The sequence below is a fragment of the Protobothrops mucrosquamatus genome, unplaced genomic scaffold (genome assembly GCF_001527695.2).
Source record: "Protobothrops mucrosquamatus isolate PMUCROS unplaced genomic scaffold, P.Mucros_1.0 scaffold7, whole genome shotgun sequence".
NCBI classification, from domain to species: Eukaryota; Metazoa; Chordata; class Lepidosauria; order Squamata; family Viperidae; genus Protobothrops; species Protobothrops mucrosquamatus.
In genome coordinates, this window is record NW_015386394.1 from 3200225 (window position 1) to 3221084 (window position 20860).

Consider the following 20860-nt stretch of genomic DNA (forward strand, 5'->3'; position numbering starts at 1 on the left):
AAATTTTAAAAGCTATTTTTTCATACGTCTGAGTGTCCTTCTCATCAGAAGACGTTGTGGTTCAGGATTTACTTTGAACCAATGTCATGTATCCATCAGAAGATAATAGTCACAGGATTCCACATGATACTAAATTGCCAAGATTCAACAGGCATACTGCTCTAGCAGCTGCCAGATTTGCTAATATCTATGTAAAGGGGGCAGCCAAAGTATCTGACTTTAATCTTTCAATTTCTTTCCCCAAAACATTATTCTGTGAATTTAGATTATGTTCTTAGCAGCTGCTATTATGGCATTTTCGTCCCAATGTGTGGATTTCTGGAGTACGTGTACAGGAAACTCCCACCCCTTATTATTATTTAGTCACATTTGTGCTTTGGCTTGTTTACTAATGGAGCATAGTCCCCACCCCCTCATCTTTTTAAGCAGTGTTTCACAATCTCAGCAACTTTAACATGTGCAGCCTTAAATATGCTGGCTGTGGAATTCTGGGAGTTGAAGTCCACTTAATGTTGCTGAGTTTGAGAAACACTGCTTTTAAGCATTATTCCTGTACTTCCATTTTCAGGAATGGAGGTAAACGAAAACTTACTTTAGGGCAGGGGTAGTCAACCTTGGCTCTTTTATGACTCGTGGACTTCAACTCCCAGAATTCCTGAGCCAGCTAAGCCAGACACGTGTAATACAATAAACTAGAATACCAGTAATACCCTAAAGCAGGGATAGTCAACCTTGGCTATCCCTGCTTTAAGGTATTACTGGTATTCTAGTTTATTGTATTACACATGTCTCAAATTTAAACATTTAACTTTGTCAGAAGTAAGTCTTCATCCTGGTTCATCCAAGCCGGGAATAAATAAGCAACATGGCGACTGCTTTGGGAAGAAGGTTACAGTTTATTGAAGAAGCAGAAAGATGGTTCTTCAGGAAAGAGCAGAGGAGAGAAGGGGTGAGCACATGGGTAGAAGGTTTTTATACCCCCTCTAGCCTTTTGTTTGGAATAGTTTCCTGTTCCTGTGGCATGAACTTTGAGGCTATTTCTGAGTGCTTTTCTAGGCCTTGATATCTGTGGTTTAATCCTATTATCATATCCTGCTTCCCTGGTGATGGGGCTAATGACTCCTAGAGTTTGGATGGGGTATGCAGATTTTAAGTCTCTTTGTCTTGACAAACTTTCTGATGGTTTTACATTTGCATTTGTATAGGGCTGGCTCCTGTTTGGGATAGTTGGCTCCTGCTTTTAAAAATCCTTTTGAGGAAAAATATATTTTTCTGCCCTTTCCTTTTAATATTTCCTTCTCTGTGGCTCTGACTTCCCACAACTTCAACAGCCAGTTTGGCGTAGTGGTGAAGATGCTGGCTTAGAAACTAGGAGGCTGTGAATATTCCTCTGACTTTAGGAATGACTGAGGCCAGTCACTCTCTCTCAAGCCAATGTACCTCACCGGGTTGCCATGGGAAAAATAGGAGTATTATCTATTCTCACTATCTTGAATTACTTATAAAGTAATAAAGGCCAGATAACCATATAATTAAATAAATAAATTCTAATAATTGACTTGTCACATAAATATGGCACTTGTATTTATTTATTATTTAAAGCACTTATATAGCTGCTCATCTTATATTGAACTCTAGGTGGCTCCCAATCACACATAACAATTTTTATTGTTTGGCACATAAATATATGCTGCTACTGTATTAAAATCCCCACATCTCAATATCTGTATATAAATAAAAAGAATTTTCTACATATACACGTTTGACCCTGTGAGCACATCACTTAGCTTTGTGCTGAAATATAGATCTCTGAGAAAATAAGTCCTCCAGTTTTGACCAGCGAAAAGGTTTTGCTTTAATTCTTTTTTTCTTATGGTACTAATGATCATTTCAGCTGTATGGATTATTTCAGTGTAACAAATGCCCCTTTTTCATTATTCTAGCAACTGGGATGTCTTGTATCACAGGCCAAATCTGAGAACTCTGATTTACCAGGGAGAACTATAGGTATTTTGCTATGTTCCTGAATGAACCCCAAATATCTTTCTATATAGGCATCTTCCCCAAATTGGTGCCTTTCAGATATGTTAGAATTTCAAAGAATTTCCAGCCAATATGACTGTTGGAGGCTCTCCTTAATGCGTAGTGGAGAACACAGAAGAATGCTTAGAATTAGTTTAATCACATGCCAAGTTGCCCAACTAATGGACCAAGCCTTTCAGAAATAATATGCATCTACCTATCATTTGGGTGTCTTCTGAACAAAGGTCTAGTGCTTTTCTGAAAGAATGCTAAACTCATGTGCCAAAATAGCCTGGCTGACAGGTCACAGGCATGAAAGGAGGAGGAAGGTGAAGTGGGAAGGAGTGATGAAGAACAAGCACTGTGCATGGGATTTTAAGGATGTGGCAATATGGCCACTGCCAGCAGCAACTGTAAGTAACCGATGGTGTTAGCAAAATGGCAATGCTCACCTCACCAAATTTAAAATAGCAGTAAAAAGTATTGTTATGCCAAACCCTTTGTTGAAACAGTGGAAAATATGTAATGTACCCAATGCAGTTGGCAGAAACCAATTCTCTTTTCTGCTTTAAACTGATTAATGAAGCACAAAATTAGTGCTCTTTTGAAAATACTATTCCTGTTCTTTAATCACAGATCTAGAGATCTTTCAAAAGAACATTAAACCTATGTATATAAGAAAAATTCTGACAAGAGCTTTAGTAAATGTTTCTCAGGCATTAGGCAGACAGATACATCTTCCGAAGCCAAGTAAAACGACCACATTGCATAATGCTTAAAGGGGTTTGAAGCAGCTTGACTGTCCAATAAGAGTTTGGTAAATCTCAACTCCAATCCATTATCATCAGCCACAAAAGTGAAATGTGCTAAATTGTGCTCACAGGAATTTTGGAAGAAGAAGGATAACTTTACTCTAAAAATGGAATGCCTAAATATGATGTAAAGCTGATTGGAGCTCTGGGCTGAAAGGAGACAAAGGCACAGGGATAGTTACTGAGGCATGTTGATGTCATAGATCAGTGGTTCTCAACCTGTGGGTTGGGACCCCATTTGGGGTCGATCGACCATTTCACGGGGGTCGCCAAGCAAGGCTGTCTGCCATTTTTTTTGTCCGCCATTTTTCCCCCTTTTCCGGCGGGTGCCTTACCTCCCTTGGGCTGGGCCAGCTGGTGGTCGGCCTGCTCCGTCTCTGCCGCTTGCCAGTTACGCCTCGGCCGGTGCAGGGGGCGGAACCACGCATGTGCAGCGCTCCCGGGCAGGGAAAGTCCTCGACTTACGACCGGTTGGGTAATTCTCGACTTACGACCGGTTTAGTCCTCGACTTACGACCGGTTTAGTCCTCAACTTACGACCGGTTTAGTCCTCGACTTACGACCGGTTGGGGTCGCGGCATTAAAAAGGTTGAGAACCACTGTCATAGATGAGGGGATAAGAAGAACAGCTCTTAGACTCAAACTTGTTTGATGGGGGCATATTCATTAGAAATCAGAAATATGGAAAATTATACTGTTTCATTTATTAGCAACCTTTATACTAATACATCCAATATTTTTACTGTATTCTGATCGTCTGTGTTTCTGTTTGTTTTGTTTATACATACTGGAGGAAAGAAACAACACTCAAACATTAGGCTAAGCCATTGGGTGGTTTGTTTGTGGCTTATCTTGACACACGAAGCCAGCCAATGTATAAGAAAACCTTCCATCTCCAATAACTAGCAACTTTAGATATGCTTATTTCCTGGAGGATTAAGGGAAAGAATTTCCTATAGTTCATTTTTACTTTGAATGTGCATTAGTTAATAATGTTATATTAAAACACAGGCCATGCAGTAGCAGATAGGGGAATACCATCCCCAAGACCTTTTTCAGAAGAGGATTCATGGTTTCTTTAGTGAGTAAGATATTTAAACGAATCCTCCTTTTCTAGCTTCTTCTTCTTGTGCCATATCCGTTATTGGACGTTGGCGATCACATTGGCGACATCATAACAAGATTTTCAAGTTTCAGAGGAAAAACTAAACCTAGAAGCACTGCTTCCCTTGCTATTTCACTGACCACTGCAGTCTAAAAAGCACATTTCATACTGATGACCTGGGAAGAAGCAAAAAGTACATGAATTTGAATCCCTGTTCCCTCTTTGATATTATCAAAAAGAGCTACAGAAAATGCTACAACATTGGCAGAAGGAAAATCTCCTACACCACATCTCCTAATCCCTCTGCTAAAAAGCTTGACTGTTGAAATGTCCATGCACAACCACTCTGTACACCATACTCTTGGCATCTGGTGTGAACCCACCTCTAAATGGGTATAGGTAGTCCTCGACTTATGATCATAACTGAGCCCAACATTTCTATTGCTAAGTGAGACATTTGTTAAGTGAGTTTTGCCCCATTTTGCAACCTTCTTGTCACAGCTGTTAAATGATTCGCTGCAGCTGTTAGTAACACAGTTGTTAAATGAATCAGGCTTCTCCATTGACTTTGCTCATCAGAAGGTCACAAAAGGTGATCACATGACCCCAGGACACCGTAACCATCACAAGTCTGTTGCCTAGCAGCTGAATTTTGATCACATGACCATAGGGATGCTGCAATGGCCGTGTGAAAAATGGTCATAAGTGACTTTTTCTATGCTGTTGTAACTTTGAATAGTTACTAAATGAACTGTTGTAAGTTGAGGACTACCTGTATTTATAGGTTGTGTGGCCAATCCAGAATCTTCATATTGCTTGCCAATCAAAAGAATTGATATTGTACAATGCTAATTCCTGCCTGAAGAGGTCTCTGAACACACACAATCTGAGCTAGCACAAAAGAGTAATCTAAATACTAGACCATGAGGTGCGATTTGTGGATGCTTCTACATTAATTGTACAATTCTCTCTAATTAGTGCAGAGCTAATAAGCATAGATGAAATCACTCTTTGTAGTTGCAGTAGAGGTGATCCAGAATATCCTTTTGCTGTATAGAGTTAACATGGCTTGGAGGCTTTTTTCCTTGAACACTTTTATCTGAGGCCTAAATTCAAAGAATAATCAGTTATTCTTTGGCTCAGTCAAAAAAAAGGACAAACTATTTAACGTCTCTGATAAAAGATAAATCTGGTAAACTTTAGTTGTTTTATTTCAGGTTAAAATCTTTTAAAGGACTTCTAGACTGAAACTGTAGCCCATAGTTTTTTAATGCCCGGACCTTAAAAATCAAAAGGAAGTGGATTTGTGGAATTTGCTCAATCTATATTAAGTCCCATGGGTTGCATTAAAAAACCATAGGACATGGACATTGTACTTATATTATGGCTGGGCTAAGCCTAAATGCACTTTATTTGTGGCTTGTTGAATTGTGCAACTCTAGCAATTGTGGCTTATCACTCATAATTTATGGCTTAATGTGATATGCCCTGAGCAATGCATGATTTAGTCTAATGCACAGACCTTGAATATATTTCAGTGTGAGTATATACACATTATTATTATTGTTGTGGTTGTTGTTGTGGTTGTTGTTGTTAACAAAATATCTTCTAAACAAAAAGGATGCATGTTTAGTATTCAAGCTGCCCACAGGGATGCAGACTATGAAATCACCCGCCACCTCCTGAACAAATGCATGCCTAGTGAACAAGCACCCAGCAAATGCCAGTGTACCATTTTCCCATACCATTGAACCTGTGTAGAAGACAAGTAAAAAGTAAAGTTATGCCAAGACAAATGCTTCCCATCTCTTCTGCAGCAAGGGTATTCTAAATGTTAAAATATACAGATTCCTTCCTTAGCTATCATGGGTTCGCCAATATTTCTAGGCTCGGGAATACCCTGAAAAAAACCCCCATGATATTTATTCACAGTATGGGTCACAAAATAGCTTCCACAATAGAGACATTCTGCCAACGATGCTCATTAATACCGTATCTGTCCACCTCTATATTAGTTCGCCCATTTACACGTGAAAAATGAAGGAGTAATCTCACGCATCACTGCTCAACAAAAGTTCCCACCAGCTTCTGTACCCTTTCCTCCATCGCCTTCTCCGCTCCTCTGTTCTCGTTTCTTCTACCTTGTCCTTCCTCTCTCCATCTCTTTTTTTCCCCTTTTCCTCCCAGCCATCCTTTCTCCTCCGTCCTGCCGGGTTGACTTGGTCTCATTCCTGCCACCCTACCTCTCCGCGCGCGCCTTTGTCTTTTTCCCCACTCCTTCCGTCCTTCCATCCATTCATCCTTCGCTTCCTCTTCGCTTACTTGACTTTCTTCCCTTCTCCTTACTCCATTTCCTACATCTTTCTCTGCTACTATATTTCTCTTTCTACTTTCCTTCCTTGCTTCCTTGCTTCCTTCCGCCGTCCCTCCGTTTGCCCACCATCCCTCCATCCCTCACTTGCTCCCCCCTCTCCTCCTTCTCCTCCTCCTCTCCCCAGCACGGGATTGTGGGAGGAAGCGGAGCGGAGCGCAGACAGACGCCCAGCGAACATGGCTGCACCATGAGCCGCCTCCCAGAGGCTCGCCACCACCGCCGCTGCCTCCTCCTCCTCCAGCCGCCCGAGCGCTAGCGCCAGCCCGCGGCTTGAGCCGAGGCCGAGTGGGGGAGTGCAGCGGCCGAGGGGGGGAGGAGGAGGAGGAGGGACACCCCTCCCCGATCTCCTCCCCGATCGCCCCCCCCTCGACCGACGCCGCGGGGGGAGGAGCAGGAGCTCCCCGACTAGTCGAGGAACCGACCGACGGACCGCGGCCGGCCCCAGGCGCTCGCTCCCCGGCGCCCACTCCCCATGGATAGGAACTACCCCAGCGCTGGCTTCGGGGATCCGCTGGGCGCCGGCCCGGGATGGAGCTACGAGCGCTCGGCCAAGGCCAGGTCAGGCCGCCGGGGGTGGTGAAGGGGAGGGAAAGGGATCTCTTCCCCCTTTCCCGGGCAATGCCGGAGAGACCGGTCTTGGCGGGGATCAAGCACGGCACCATCTCTCCTTCCAGCCCTTCCTCAGCTTCTGCACAGGCCTCCTTCCCTGGGCCTGGAAGTGGGATCGAGGGAGGAGAGTGGAGGGCAGAACCCGGGCAACCTTTCGGGGAAAGGAATGCCGGCGGGACCTGGCTCCTTTGCCAGCGGCATGGCACTGGGGTGCAATCTTGGGGCCGTCCCTGTACTGGAAGGGTGGGAGAGGATGCGGCCCGTGCAGGCTTCTCTAGGCTCCATGGTGGGATGGGGGACCCACTGAGGTGTGCAACCCCATTGGGCGCTGGTAGAGGCGAGGGTAGTAGCGACATGGGATAGAAATTCGTGTACAAAGGGTAGAGGAGGAAGAAAAGGTGGTTGATGCTCAGTTCTCCTCATGCACAGCAACCGGGTAAGTCCTGCAGGGAGAAAGTGCTCTGATTTCCTGCAGGTGAAGGGTGAGAGAGTCACAGTGTGATGCCTTTGTGGTTCCTCTTTTTCTACCCCTAGTGGGGCATTCATTAGTGAGATGCTCCGGGGAGGACACCTCTCCTGCCCTGTTTAGGGCATGAAGGACATTTCATTGCATTGCCTATCTCTATATGAAACAAAGCAATAAGCTTTGGCCTCCATGGTTTGGGGAAGAAACATTAATCTGGGAGGGAAAAAATCAGCATTATTTTGGAAGACTAATATCCCTTCCCTGTACCTAAGGAGATTAGACATTTGGAGAATCTCTCTCTCTCTCCCTCCCTCCCCCTCCCCCTCTCCCTCTGCCTCTAATTTTGGAAATATGGGAGGCATCCGCTTTATCCATATGTATCCTCCTGTATGTTCCAACATGCATCTATCTCCTCCAATATATGGCAGTAGGAAAGGGTAGCTCAATTTTTTGGTAGCGAGTCTTCAAATTGCTGAGTATTTAAGTAAACTCTTTCTTGCTAAATGTGAAAAGGAAATTGTTGACTTTGGGAATTCTGGGTATTCCCATTCTTTATGTGTGTGTATCAGGTAAGATGCAGATCAGCAGCTGCAGGCCTGTAACTCTCTCTTTATGTTTCCTGTAAACTGGGACACTTGTTTATAGTGATTTGTATGGTTTATGCCAGTAAGGACATATTTTGCAGAAGAGAGTCGCAAAAGGTAAGAGTTGGTCCCCAAAATCCTATAGGCTTAACAAGGGAGAAATTGAGACTGATGTAAAATTCTAAACTTTTGTGGCTGGGATCTTCCTTCTGTGTATAACAAATGAGATATTTTTTGAGATTTCCACAAGATTACAAATCTGGTCTCCCTGTTCATATAGAAATGTGAGAGGTCAAGTTCTTTTGACCAGACATGAATTTTTCATATTTTTCGTTTGCTAGACACAATTTTTGTAGTAGTAGTAGTAGTAGTAGTAGTAGTAGTAGTAGTAGTAGTAGTAGTAGTTTTTCCAAAGAGCAATTTACCGGTAGTAACTATTTACTTGAGTAAGGACCCATACATTCATCTGAATCTCTGTTTTGATATGCTCATACTTGCTTCCACTGTAGATGACCCAAGAATTTGGAATTTTATTAACTCTAGTTCATTTTCTGAATAAGCTAAGTCTTAAATCCTCTGTATCACATTTTAAAATTCCACGAGAATGTTTCTTAATGTCCAACACACATCTGTTTTTGCAATATCTATAGTATTTTAAAATATTTCTAATTTGCATCTTCACCTAAATCTTGATAGGTGAGGGAATTCAGTGATACATATGAATCTATGTTTTATGTTTGAAAGAGATTATTATGAATATATCTTGTTCTCTATTCTAGGTCAGCCTTCCCTGCTATGGTGTTCAGCCTTCCCTTCAGGTGTTTTGGACCACAAATGGAGATTATAATAGTTGCCATCCAATACATCTGGAGGGTGCCAGGTCAGGGACAGCTATCCTAAGCACAATGTAAAACAAACTGATTCTTTCCCCCAAGGCTGCATGCATTGTGTTGATGTTGTGATGTATTGTTTTATTTTTGATAAGAAAGGAGTAACAAATTTTGATTTAAATGTGGCAATAGCCACAAGGATATATTGACTGTAATAACAGGCATCTGCCATGCATTTATTGTTATTTTAAAATCCATGTATGCAGCAATATGATGCCGATAATTTATGGGATGGGTGAGAGGACTAGAATACTAGTAGTATTACTAGGCTAACAGTGTGCACAGATGGGTTTGCACATGAACATTTAAATGAGTTTGTGGCACCAATGGAATGCATAGTACAGCATTTATCACAGCATTTACTGTATGTGTTGTGATCAGAACACTCAGAACTGCTAGCCACTTAGCCAATAGATGAATAGATTGTGAATTTTAGATGTTGTGATTCCTCTGTATCTGAAAGGTGACATGATGAGACAGTCTGGAATAATGACAAAAACTGGCATTTTAGGAAAGGGAAAGCTGGGACCTAGCTCTGGTGGAAACAATGTGAGGTCTAATGTCTTAGTTTACAGAGATTTGAGGATCAGACCTCTCCAGTTTTTCTGGGAACTGAAGCTGGAGTCAAAACAAGTGAGGTCTTAGATTGCAGATGAGCTAGTACAAAGACTTTTGAGCAGCGTTCAACCACACTGATCTTTGTATTGCACATTAATTTAAAATGTGCATCTATCTAAAATGAGAATTGTAGCAAAACCATCTAAACACATTGCTCTTCCATATGCATAAGCATATCTGTATATACAAAGAAATCTTGGTCTATAACTCTGTGATTGCTACACTTCTTCTCTGGAGGAAAAGGCCTCCCTGATTCTAAGCATTTGGTTTCTCAACTGTTCTCCTTAAAGCATCCTCTTCCTCCTTTTTTTCGTACTTCTGGGACAAGGTTTATCTAACCGTGATCCCATCAGTCAGTTCGGCTACATTTGTAGTATTTTGAACATATTGTATTTGCAATTCAGAGAAGGCATAGAAAAAGTTTGAGGCTTTGGGGCCTAGTGTGTATTAAAATACAGGTAGTCCTCAACGTACAACCACGATTGAACCCAAAATTTATGTTGCTTAGTGAGACAGTTGTTAAGTGAGTTTTGCCCCATTTTACAACTTTTCTTGATACAGTTGTTAAGTGAATCGTTGTAGTTGTTAAGTTAGTAACCCAGTTGTTAAGTGAATCTGGCTTCCCCATTGACTTTGCCTGTCAGAAGGTTGCAAAAGGTGATCACATGATCCTGGGACACAGCAACCATCATAAATATGAATCAGTTGCCAAGCATCCAAATTTTGATTATTTAAACACGGACATGCTGCAATGGTCGTAAGTCATAAGTCATGACCAAAAATGGTCATAAGTCATTTTTTTCAGTGCAGTTGTAACTTTGAATGGCCACTAAATGAACTGTTTTAAGTTGAGGACTACCTGTACACACTTTCATTATCTAGCTTGTAGTTCTGTGTGTATCTTCTCTTTGCTGGCTCCCTTCAAAAGGTGTGGACTGGGGTGATTTTCTTGAATTTGATCAAGATGCCTTTTTTCCTTTTGAAAATAAAGGTGTATGTTGGATGCAGTGCATTCTGTACTGACTGTATTGCAAGTTTTATGTAAAAAGGTACATCAGAGCATGTGCAGAATATATATTTTGACAAGTCTTTGCTCCTTTTCTGCTTCCATACAGCAAAGCCTGATCAGTCTAAAGTTGACAGTTAGATCAAAGGGCACAGCTTTCAGGGAGTTTTGAGGACTGATCTTTTTCTCTGTACTTCTGAGTAAAAGGTAAGTTGGCTCTATGATTAGGTCAGTGAATGTTTTTAGGTAGCCTTGGAAATAAGTGTCATTAGTCCATGACATTTGTGTTCACCCCCATGCACTAAAATTTACTAATTTAAATCCTCAGAGCCTTAGAGAAAAGATGAATATTTCCTTCCCCTTCACTTTTCGGTGTGAGCATTAAAAGTACATCTTAAGCATCAGTTAACAATGGAGCAGCTGTTAGCAAGTTTAATTTGAAAAGTCACAGAATGAGCTGGTGTGAGAAGAAACTAAGAAGGCTACCATTAAAGTCTATTGTTTTTTGTTGTTTTTTTTAATTAATTTGGCCTCTTCAGTTTAACTTGGTTCTCATTCATGTCTTATGTTTTTTCCGTCTTTTACTTGGCCTTTAAGGGGTCATGCTTTCCTTCCCAGATTTCCTGAAAACCCTTAGGATATAGAGTTATTGATGTCGCATGCATGCTTTACCGGCGTGTATATTATGTATAGATGTTGGATCCACAAAAGTAAATATTTCTTCCCTTAAAAATCATAATATACTATGATATCACATATGCATACATATTACAGATCTTTCTGCTATTGTGTTCTAATGCAGGGGTCCTCAACCTTGGCAACTTTAAGACTTGTGGACTTCAACTCCCAGAATTCCTCAGCCAGCATGGTTGGTCTGTTGCTGGGATTTTTGTAATTAGTACGTTAAAAAACAACACCACTGAGATTATTCAAATATTGACTCAAAAATAACTAACATAAATAATACAGATTTGCATGTATTTTGCATATTTTATATATTGAGAATTGTTTCAAAACATAAAGAGAAACGGTAGTGAGCTAGACAAGTCATTCAATTGCTTCTCAAACTTTGATTCTCAAGTTATTGTTGTTAACTGCTGGAATTTTATTAGGGGCTGATGCATGTCTTCACATCAGTAAGGACCCTACGTTGCTGTGTTCTGCAACCACTATGAATTATGTTTGTATGGCAGCCCAAGCAACTGGACTAAAGCCTAAGCACTCCTAGTTTATAACTTTGCATGTTGAAAGTCTAGAAATCTCATTGATTGGCTGGCTTGTGTGGTAGATAATACTTTGAACAGCAGTTGTACTTTGCGATGCTGCATGCATTTTTTTCCCTGCCCTCATCCATCCCTCTGTAGCTTGCAGTCCTTATTCCATCTGCTTCTTGCATCTGTGATCTGCTTATTGGTAGTATTTTGAATACAGTATAGTTTGGCATAGGCTTTATTCTATTAGTAGCAGTTGTTGGAACTTGATGCATTCATTTATGCAGACTGTTGCATCAAGGAAAATAGCATGGCTGTCCTTAGCCAACAGAATGTAGAAAGCATATTTCTTTCAGAAGTGACTATGCATTTCTTCCTAATCCTCATGGCACCAAAAAGTATTTGAATAAGGCTCATAAAATATTTTGCCAAACTCCTGGAATGTTTCCATGGTACTTTTCTTCCTCCATTCCTACTTTCCTCTGTTTTATTTTTTTCCAGAACTTGGGGGGAAATTGCAAAACATGTCAAACTTCTTTGTTTTACATTACTTGCATATTGCTGCTAATTTTTGTGGATGCAGAGTTCTGCAAGGAATTGATTGCATACCTTCAAAAACTACTTTGTTTGAATGCCCACATCTTTTAAACCTTCAGTGGTCACCATTCATATATTGGAAGCAAGCATAACAGAAATATTTATTTCAAGAGTGGAAGAAGCCAGGTTATTGTTTTAGACCAAGGTACCCTAGGAAAGGGATAGAGAAGGGTATTCTCAAGTAGCTTTTTAATTTTTTTTTTAAAAATTGCAGGGACTAGAATATGTAATTGGTTAAATACTTACTATTCTGTTCACTTTTTCATATTAATATGCTTTTGAGTCAGCATAGAAGAGGCACTCAACTGCATTAATAGTTTCTTAGTTTGGAATATATAATGCTTTTTGGGGGACATAGTGCTTAGATATGTTTATTATAATGTTACAATTTATAGGCCTCTCCACCTTGGTAGTAAACTGTGCCTGTCATTTTCATCTCCAAGTTACCCTGAGAGTTAAGAACTGGTGTTAATTCAGAGTGTGCTTGTGTTCGTGAGGGGTAGGAGAAGAATCTGATCTCACAATTAAACTAGAATGTAATTCGTTTGGATTTAACTTAGTATGGTTGTGTGATAATATGTTTTGTGGTTTGCAATTCATGATTTATTGCTTAAGAATATGTGTGAACCAGATTCTGGTTAAAAAACTCTATAGTTTAGTGTTATGTATGAATCTGTTCTCTGTGTGTAGGATTCAAGGCCTTTTTTCCAATTTGATTTACTACAGATGTGTTGAATTACAGCTCCCATCATCTCCAACTAGTGGGGACCATAGGTATAAAAGTTGCAAAAGGTGGCAGGAATTGTAGCCAGGGCACAACAGGAAGAGATTTGTTTCACAAGTCTGGGTTGAGTGTTATGAAACTGATAAAAAAAATGGAGGTTTTTTTCCCCCCACTCTATGATCAAGAACAATTGTGATTTATTTCATTAAAGATGTCTGTGAAAGTAAATATAACAATTACAAAACCATTTAACACATTAAAAACTGAAATAAAACCCTGTTTTTCCTTCTGTACAACCCTGGATACAGAATACACTACAATATTTTGTAATAGAATGTCAGGTATTGAAATAAGCATCTGCATTGTTTGCTATTTGCTACCAAATATTCAGGTGCTTGCTTTGTCTTTTTGTTAACTTAGGTTTTTCCTCTTGAGAAATAATTGGAAAAAGAAAGTTTTCCAGTGGATGCCAACGCTGATGTGCTCCAGCCATTTGTTGCTCCAACCATTTCTTGCTCCATTCTTTCTCCTTCTGCCTTACATTCCAATATTGATCCAGTGCATTTAAGCAAGGGAGGAACTGAGATCTCACTGTATGAATGAAAATATCTCTTTATTTCCTGTTTGCTGTAACCCTTTGCAGAATGGCCCTTTCCAGCTTGCTGTGCTGCAGTCCACTGTCTCACCACGGTGACATTACAGGCAGCAACCTGTGTTCAGAGAGTGGTTTGTTCAGTTGGCCTCCATCAGCACTCACTCTGCTTTTGTAACTTTCTCTGCTCTGTGTAAACTTTTGGTTTTTATTTTTTGTGTTTTTAATTTCCTGCAGGTAGTTGCATTCCTGAGACAGGCGCGCTTACTTTTAGCAAGTCATCTGCTCTCTTCCTCTTTACAGAGAGGTGCACCACCCCATGCTGCTTCTCCTGTCCCAGGGCTCTTCCTGCATTTCTTGCATGGCACGTGCATAATTGTGGCACATGCCTCAACACAGAGACTAAGTAACGGTGTCTGGTTGGTTTGGTGCTGGAAGGATGGGAGTGGTAGCACTGCATATAATTATATACACAGATAGCTCCCAAAGGGAGCCTAGAGAAAAGAGCATAGCCTGATGTGTAGAATTGAAACCATTTATATAGATTTTTTTTTTTAAGAACTGGGGGAAATGATCTCCTGTTTTAAAGAAATATATTTCAAAAGAGAGAGACCTATATAAAATCCACTTGATCCTGTAAAATATGCTATCCAAATGGATGGCTTAACTGCAACTGCAGTCCTAGCCTTCCCTGACTTGAGAAGGGAAATATAGTTGGAAATTGTGGAAGTTGTATTCTCGGCTCATAATGAAGGGCACCAGGCTAATACATTTGCATACGCAGACAGAGTACTGAACTCAGTGGGGCATATTTGAGTAGACTGTACCATGGATTTTGGGACTGGTATGCATGTGTTTTCATAAGTGGTGTCCCAGGCTTTTCAGGATCAGGGCATGGAACTTCTTAGAAACCCCAGGGACTGAAAAGCAGATATCTGTATCTTAATGTAAGGAAGAGAATTATCAGGCCTCCTGAGTGCACCATTTTCTATGCAACCCCCTTTGTATAATTGATCTAGAAATTAAGTTTGTGTCTTTTGTTTTAATAACACAAAATGTGAGGAAATAGTTTGGAAGTTTATTCAAGGGAATATTTGACTGGTAGAATGGCAGGTTATGTACAAAAGTCAAAGCAGATCTGAGCTGATTGAATTGCAGTTAAAGACAGGAAAATGTTGGGGGTGCCTGGGACTTAGAAACAGAGTAAATCTAAGGATGTTCTTCTGTCAGTATGTTTGGCTGCTGGGCTAGGCAGTTGGGTCTCCCTGCACAAGGGCAATAGGAGAAGGAATGATACAGGTCAGATACTGAGGCTTTGGGAAACCAAGGCCTGGGAACCGTATTTCCCATCATGCATCATTGTTTATTATGCATTCCAGTCTTCTTTCCTGCATATGTGAATTCCTGTCCAGGACAGGTTTTTGCTCTGAGCATCAAAAACAAGGAAAGAAAGTTGCACCATACATTTATGTGCTTCTGATTTCCCAATAATCATCATCAGCCTGCAGTCTATCTTAGTCAGAAACATGATTTTGTTCATCTTGAAAACAAAAGGTATTGATAAGCTCATGTTACACTTATGAAGTGATGCTTACAATTGCTTAAGGTGTAAAGAGGACATAGATGAACAGAGGATCTGAACTTTAGAAGCACATAAGTATTAGATACTCCTTTGCACTCAAAATCAGTACTTCCCAAATGATTGCCTCTCGTTGTTCCCCTTTTTCCTCTTGGTTCAGTTCACAGATCTGCAGGAAAACTAGTCCGCGTTTGCTGATTTTTGAAGGAACTTTTTTAGTGTATTCCGTTGAGATATTGAATGTGGCATATATTACAAATCCCAGTTCTCTTACCATGTCTGAAGCCTTGTTTCTCTCTCATTCAGCTTGGTGTATGGCGGATCCCGAAGCTCACATCCAGACACAGATATTTTACACCGCCAAGCATATGCCACTCCCCATCCTCTGCAGGGCTATGCCACAAACCATCACCCAGCAGGTATGGTGGCTGTCTTGCCATTTCCCTTGAAGCCTTAACAATAAATGTTTTTAACTATGTCTTCTCTTTCTTCTCTCTCCTGCTCATTTTTTCATATGTTTCCTCTATGCAGATCTGGATATACTGAAGTTATTTTGCTTTACTTTCAGCTCCATTTTATTTATTTTACCTTTTCTATCCCTCTTTTATTCCAAGAGTAATCTCTGCATTACCGAGATACCAAGCTAATATTTTAAATATGCTTAACATATGTTTTCTTAACTAGAACATAGGTTGGACTGTCAGCCAGAACAGTGGCATGGGGAAAATTAAGAAAGGTTGACCCGTTCTTTCATGGTTTAATTTTGCTGTTCTCCACCCTACGGCCACTGTTTTGGCATTTCTATTTTCTGCTGTTTAGTTCTATGTCCAACTAGTATATCTTTGAATGAAATGCTCAGATTCAAAACTGCTCTGGCAGCTGGTATTGATTAACCAAAACTGTACCCCATGTTTAACTCGTGAAAAAATACACACTGCTCAGATAGGAAACCTTTGGTCCTAAGTTCCTCAGCTTCTCTAAGATCCAGGCTTGGTTTTTCTGTCACACAGCCCCAGGTTCCCCCAGTTCCTCGTATGTTCTTCAGTTCAGCTTGCTTGAATCTTCTCTCTTCTTTACCAGATGTTTGTTGGGTCAATAGTTTCTCATTCCCCCCCCCCCCCCCCCGTATATGCCTGGCTTTTGACTGATTGCCACCCTCCCTTCTGCACTAAAATAAGTATTCTATAGTTGCTGTGCCTTTTGATGTGTAATGTTTGTCTTGTTTCTCTGTGGTTCCTCTGACAGGCATAATGCTTGTCAGCTTGTAGGTTCCCTTGCCTGTCCCCTGTGATGAACCTCTTCCTGTTTTCTTTTGCTGTATCTATCATCTCCTTTTCACTGATTCTCAGCACTTCACATCCTTTATTTCTTCTTTTTTCATTTCCTTCTTTAGGTCTTTCTGGCTTATTCGAGACTGGGCTCCATCATGCCAGCAGTGCCACCCCCGATGCCTCTGTCATGAACCTCATTTCGGCTCTAGAGTCACGGGCACCACAGCCAGGCCCTTCTGCTTCCTCCCTGCTCTCCCAGTTCCGCACTCCATCCTGGCAAACAGGTAATGTCTCTGGAGTTCTGTCAGCATCACGGAAGGAACTGTGGATATCTTGTCTTTGGAGGCCAAGTTGGGCAAACCTTTATAGGAAACCTTATTGTATAATCTTTGTGGCAGATATCTGATATCTACATGTAATATGTTTGTGGGGGAGTAGCCTATCCTTCTGGAAAATAGCACTTTCTTAATACTTCGCTTTATACATCACTTTATAAATCACTTACAATACACCATATTGTAATTGAAGCAAGGTTCATAATAAGCAAGCAAATGAATGAACTGAGTGAAACACTGAGTGCTCTCGCTCAGCATTATTAAATTAAACAATTTGCTTAGTTTGCATAATGCATTGAATATTTGGATAGTGAGATGGGCGGCATACAAATTTAATAAATAATAAAGCATAAAATAATCAAATATTGGGTTCACGGGACTTGCTAAAAATGTAAGATTAAAGCTCACCTTAGTTAGCATTCATCTGCTGGGTCTTTAAATTCACTATTTAAATGTGTTTGGCAAACCCAGGCATTAAGTCAGATTCTCGGTCCTCCCAGCTTGGAAGGGGCAATCTGTTTCCCTCTTTATGATTAGTTTTCTTATTCCCAGGCAGTATAGCAGAAATAAGTTTTATAGAACTTGCACTCCAAAATAACTGAAAGGTGCCTGACTGACTATTACTAAACTAGCCCTACTGAGCTAGCCACCAAGGTCTTAGAACAGCTCAGAATTAAATTTAGAATCTTCTGCTTGAAAAGTTGTGCTTTTTCACTAAGATATAGCCTGATCTTAATTGTTCTAGCTAGACATTAGCCTTGGGGATGAGGGAACATGTTTATAATGACATGACATTAGGAAACACGCTTTATCAACTCTTTGGCATGCAGTGGGTGAATTCCACAGAATGCTAGACAAGGCTAAAATGGGATTACGTAGCTTGTGATTCAGCATGTTGTGGGAATTCAGCCACCATCTTCCTATGTTGTGTAAACCTGATTATTACATTTAAGCCATAACATGATTTAGTCCTTTGATTGTAACGTGGAACAAAATGGGCAGATTAATTAGTTAACTTGTGGTTATATTAAGTGTGTTGTGCTTCCTCATTACTGCCCAGTCTGAGTAATACTGTCCAGTAAAGTACTGTGAGTTTGAGATTGCCTTTGTGGATAAGCCCCTAAACAGATATTCCGTTTTTTCTTTACAGCCATGCACACTCCAGCGCCTGCTGAGCTTTTCATCTCAGGGCCCCTCCCAGGTTCTGGCACCTTCCCTTCCTCATCAGCGCTCTCTGCTTACCAGCATCCAGCCTCTTTCAGCGGGCGCAGCTTCCCAGTCACATCATCCCTGACCCTCCAGGATGCTACTTTCAGCCCAACGTCCAATGGCCTGCTGTCCCCCCATGATCCTCTACTTCATATCAAATCCTCTCAGCCCAGTGTTCCTTCATCCCTCAGCTTTGACCGGCTGGGCAGTGCGGTATTGGGTACGGGCTTGCCCTCTCAGAGCTCAGCGTATCGTAGTGCTCAAGAATCAGCTTCCCGTCACCTCCCCTCCCAGTTCAACCTTTTGTCATCCTCACTGGGACCATCTGACCAGACGTCCCAGCTCTACAACACCTCAGTCTTCTCCAGTTCTCCTGCCTCCTCCATTGAGCGGGCCATTCCCCGGCAAGATAGCGTGATCAAACATTACCAGAGGCCTTCCAGTGCCCAGCCGCAGCTGCCCGCTGCCCATTCTCTCCAGCATTATCTAAGCTGCGGGGGCAGCTACCAGCAGATGCCCCACCGCTCCAGCCTTTCCTGCAGTCCCCTTGGTGAGCAGTCCCCTGCCAGCAGCGAAGGCTCTCAGCAGCAGAAGACCCCCCAGACCACGCGGCAAGAGCCCTCTCAAAGCTACCGCCCCATTATTCAGTCTCCAGGGTATTCTGGTACCACCTCTTCTTCAAAATCCAAGAGTTACTCAGCCTCCCGCCAACCACCCCGTTCTACAGCCACGCCCAAGTGCCAAAGCAACTACAGTTCATCTACGCCCAAGCCCAGCTCTGTCATTGCAAGCCAGTCACAGGCCTATTCGCCTGGTCAGCCTCAGAGTCTCCTTTCCATGAGCCAAACGCAGAGTTACTCTGTCAGCCAGCCACAAAATCTTTCTTCAGTTAGCCAGGCCTCACAGGGCTTCAGCAGCAACCAAGCCCAGGATCTCACAAGTGTGAGTAAAGCTCAGAGTTATTCCAACAGTGGACAAGCTCAGCCAGGCCAAGCTGGGCAAGGAGGACAAGGACTGCAGACTTGTCAAAATCAGACTTACTCTCCTGAGCAGCTGCAAGGCTTGTCATCTGTTGGGTACAGTGTTCAGGCTGAGCCCCATGTTTCTGTCAGCCAGACACCAAGCTATGTACCAGCTCATTCTCAAGGGATGCCCACAGCTAGCCCATCGCTGAGTTACAGCACCGGCCATTCTCCAGCTATGCCAGGGCACAGCCAGTCTATCGGCTACTCCCATGGGCAGAACCTTCCAGATTCAAGTCCTTCCCAAATCATCCGGCCTCTCCAGTCACCTACCACTAACCGGCCCCAAAGTGTGGCATCACCTGGCCAGTCCCAGAAATATCTCACTTCTGTACTGTCTCCTTCATTCATGCAGACGGCTCACACACAAAGCTACCAGGGTTCCCAAAGTGGGTTAGAGAGAGCATCATCTTACAATAAAGCCAAGGCAGACTCGGACCTGCTATCATCTGAGAGAACTGAAGATGAAGAGTTTTTAATCCAGCACTTGCTGCAGTCGCAAAGCCCACCAAGGGTGCCCACAGAAGGCATGGTAGAGTGTGAGGAGAGGGCAGGGAAAGGGATGGGCTATGAGTTGAGCAAGACTGAAGAGCGTTACCATTTGCAGAGTGTGATTCGGACCAACTCTAATCTGGACAACCAAGGCCTGGAGATGTCCTTGCAAAGCTTAAAGGACAAAAAGAAAGGAGAGAGGTCCAAAGAGTACCCCCACACGCGCTCCACTCCTGAGTCTTTGGCCACTTCTGTGGTCCATTACAGCCATCAAACTGGCTCTATAGACTCTTACGGGCAAGACATGAAGAAGTCAGTGGAGCAGCACCTCCAGAGTGGCCACATGGATACAAGCAGTAAGGAAATATCTCAGGCCCATTCTTATTTGCAGAAGACTCCTGAGCACGCCTCCCAGCCTCATCCCATGGAGTCCCATGGATTAATGGCAGGCCAGCAGGGTGCAACCCTAATGTTGGATTCCCCTCCTGATTTGCCCCCTCTTTCCCTTTCTCAGCAACAGCAGCAGCAGCAGCAGCAGTCCCAACTGCTCCAATCGGTGCTCACTCACACCCAAAGCCAGATGCACTCTCGTGGGAAGGTTCGCACCCCACTGGATGTCCATCTTATGGAGCCTCAGCGCATGCATCAAGCTGAAGCGCCCTCACCACAGCTTCAGATGCAGGCATTGGAAGCCCACCTCCATCAGGCCCATGTTCGTTCTCAGAGCATGGAAGCACAGCTTCTTGAGCCGCAGCCGTCCCCCCAGCTCCAAGGCCAACTGCAAACAGAAAGGATGCAGTCTGAAGGCATGGAGGTGATGTCCCAAGGCAGCCTTTCCCAATCCCAAGAGATCCAGGACTTCTTAGAGCCTGAGCTGAGCTTGGAATCCCACCTGGGACAGAGTGGGGCAGTGCAGAGTCAACAGCATCTCCTTCCTGATTCCACTTTGGACCCAGACTCTACTCAACAAGTTCCTCAAGGCCAACTTGAGGGCAAAGACCAGTTTGAGAGCCCCAGTCCTCAAGGAGCCAAGCAACGGTTTGTCCCCCTCACCTCCATCTGTTTCCCAGACTCTTTGTTACAAGATGAAGACCGTAGCTTCTTCCCTGGCATGGAGGACATGTTCGGCCCCCCTCCCTGTGCAGGGGATGAGTTCCCTAAGTCAGATGATGGCACGCAGGGAATGGAAAGGGGTGAAGGAATGAAAGGGGGAGGCTATGATATGATGCCTGGTGGACAAGGCTACCAGAGTTACTGCCAATCGGAAAGTGGGGATGGGCAGCACTTGGGATTAGACACAGTGTCAGTGAAACACGAGTTGCCTTCTACAGTCAATACAGAA

The 20860-nt window shown here is 42.6% G+C and overlaps 1 protein-coding gene across 1 annotated transcript in view; it reads left to right on the top strand.

Annotated features, from left to right (window-relative positions):
- Positions 1-6785: 6785 nt before the first annotated feature.
- The window catches only part of PRR12 (proline rich 12), a 34921-nt gene continuing 20846 nt past the window's right edge, over positions 6786-20860 (top strand). The window contains exons 1-4 of the mRNA XM_015810149.1: positions 6786-6871; positions 15496-15608; positions 16583-16744; positions 17946-20860. The exon at positions 17946-20860 is cut by the window's right edge and continues 369 nt beyond it. Of these exons, the coding sequence (XP_015665635.1) occupies positions 6786-6871; positions 15496-15608; positions 16583-16744; positions 17946-20860 (3276 nt within the window). The remainder of the gene's footprint in view (positions 6872-15495; positions 15609-16582; positions 16745-17945) is intronic.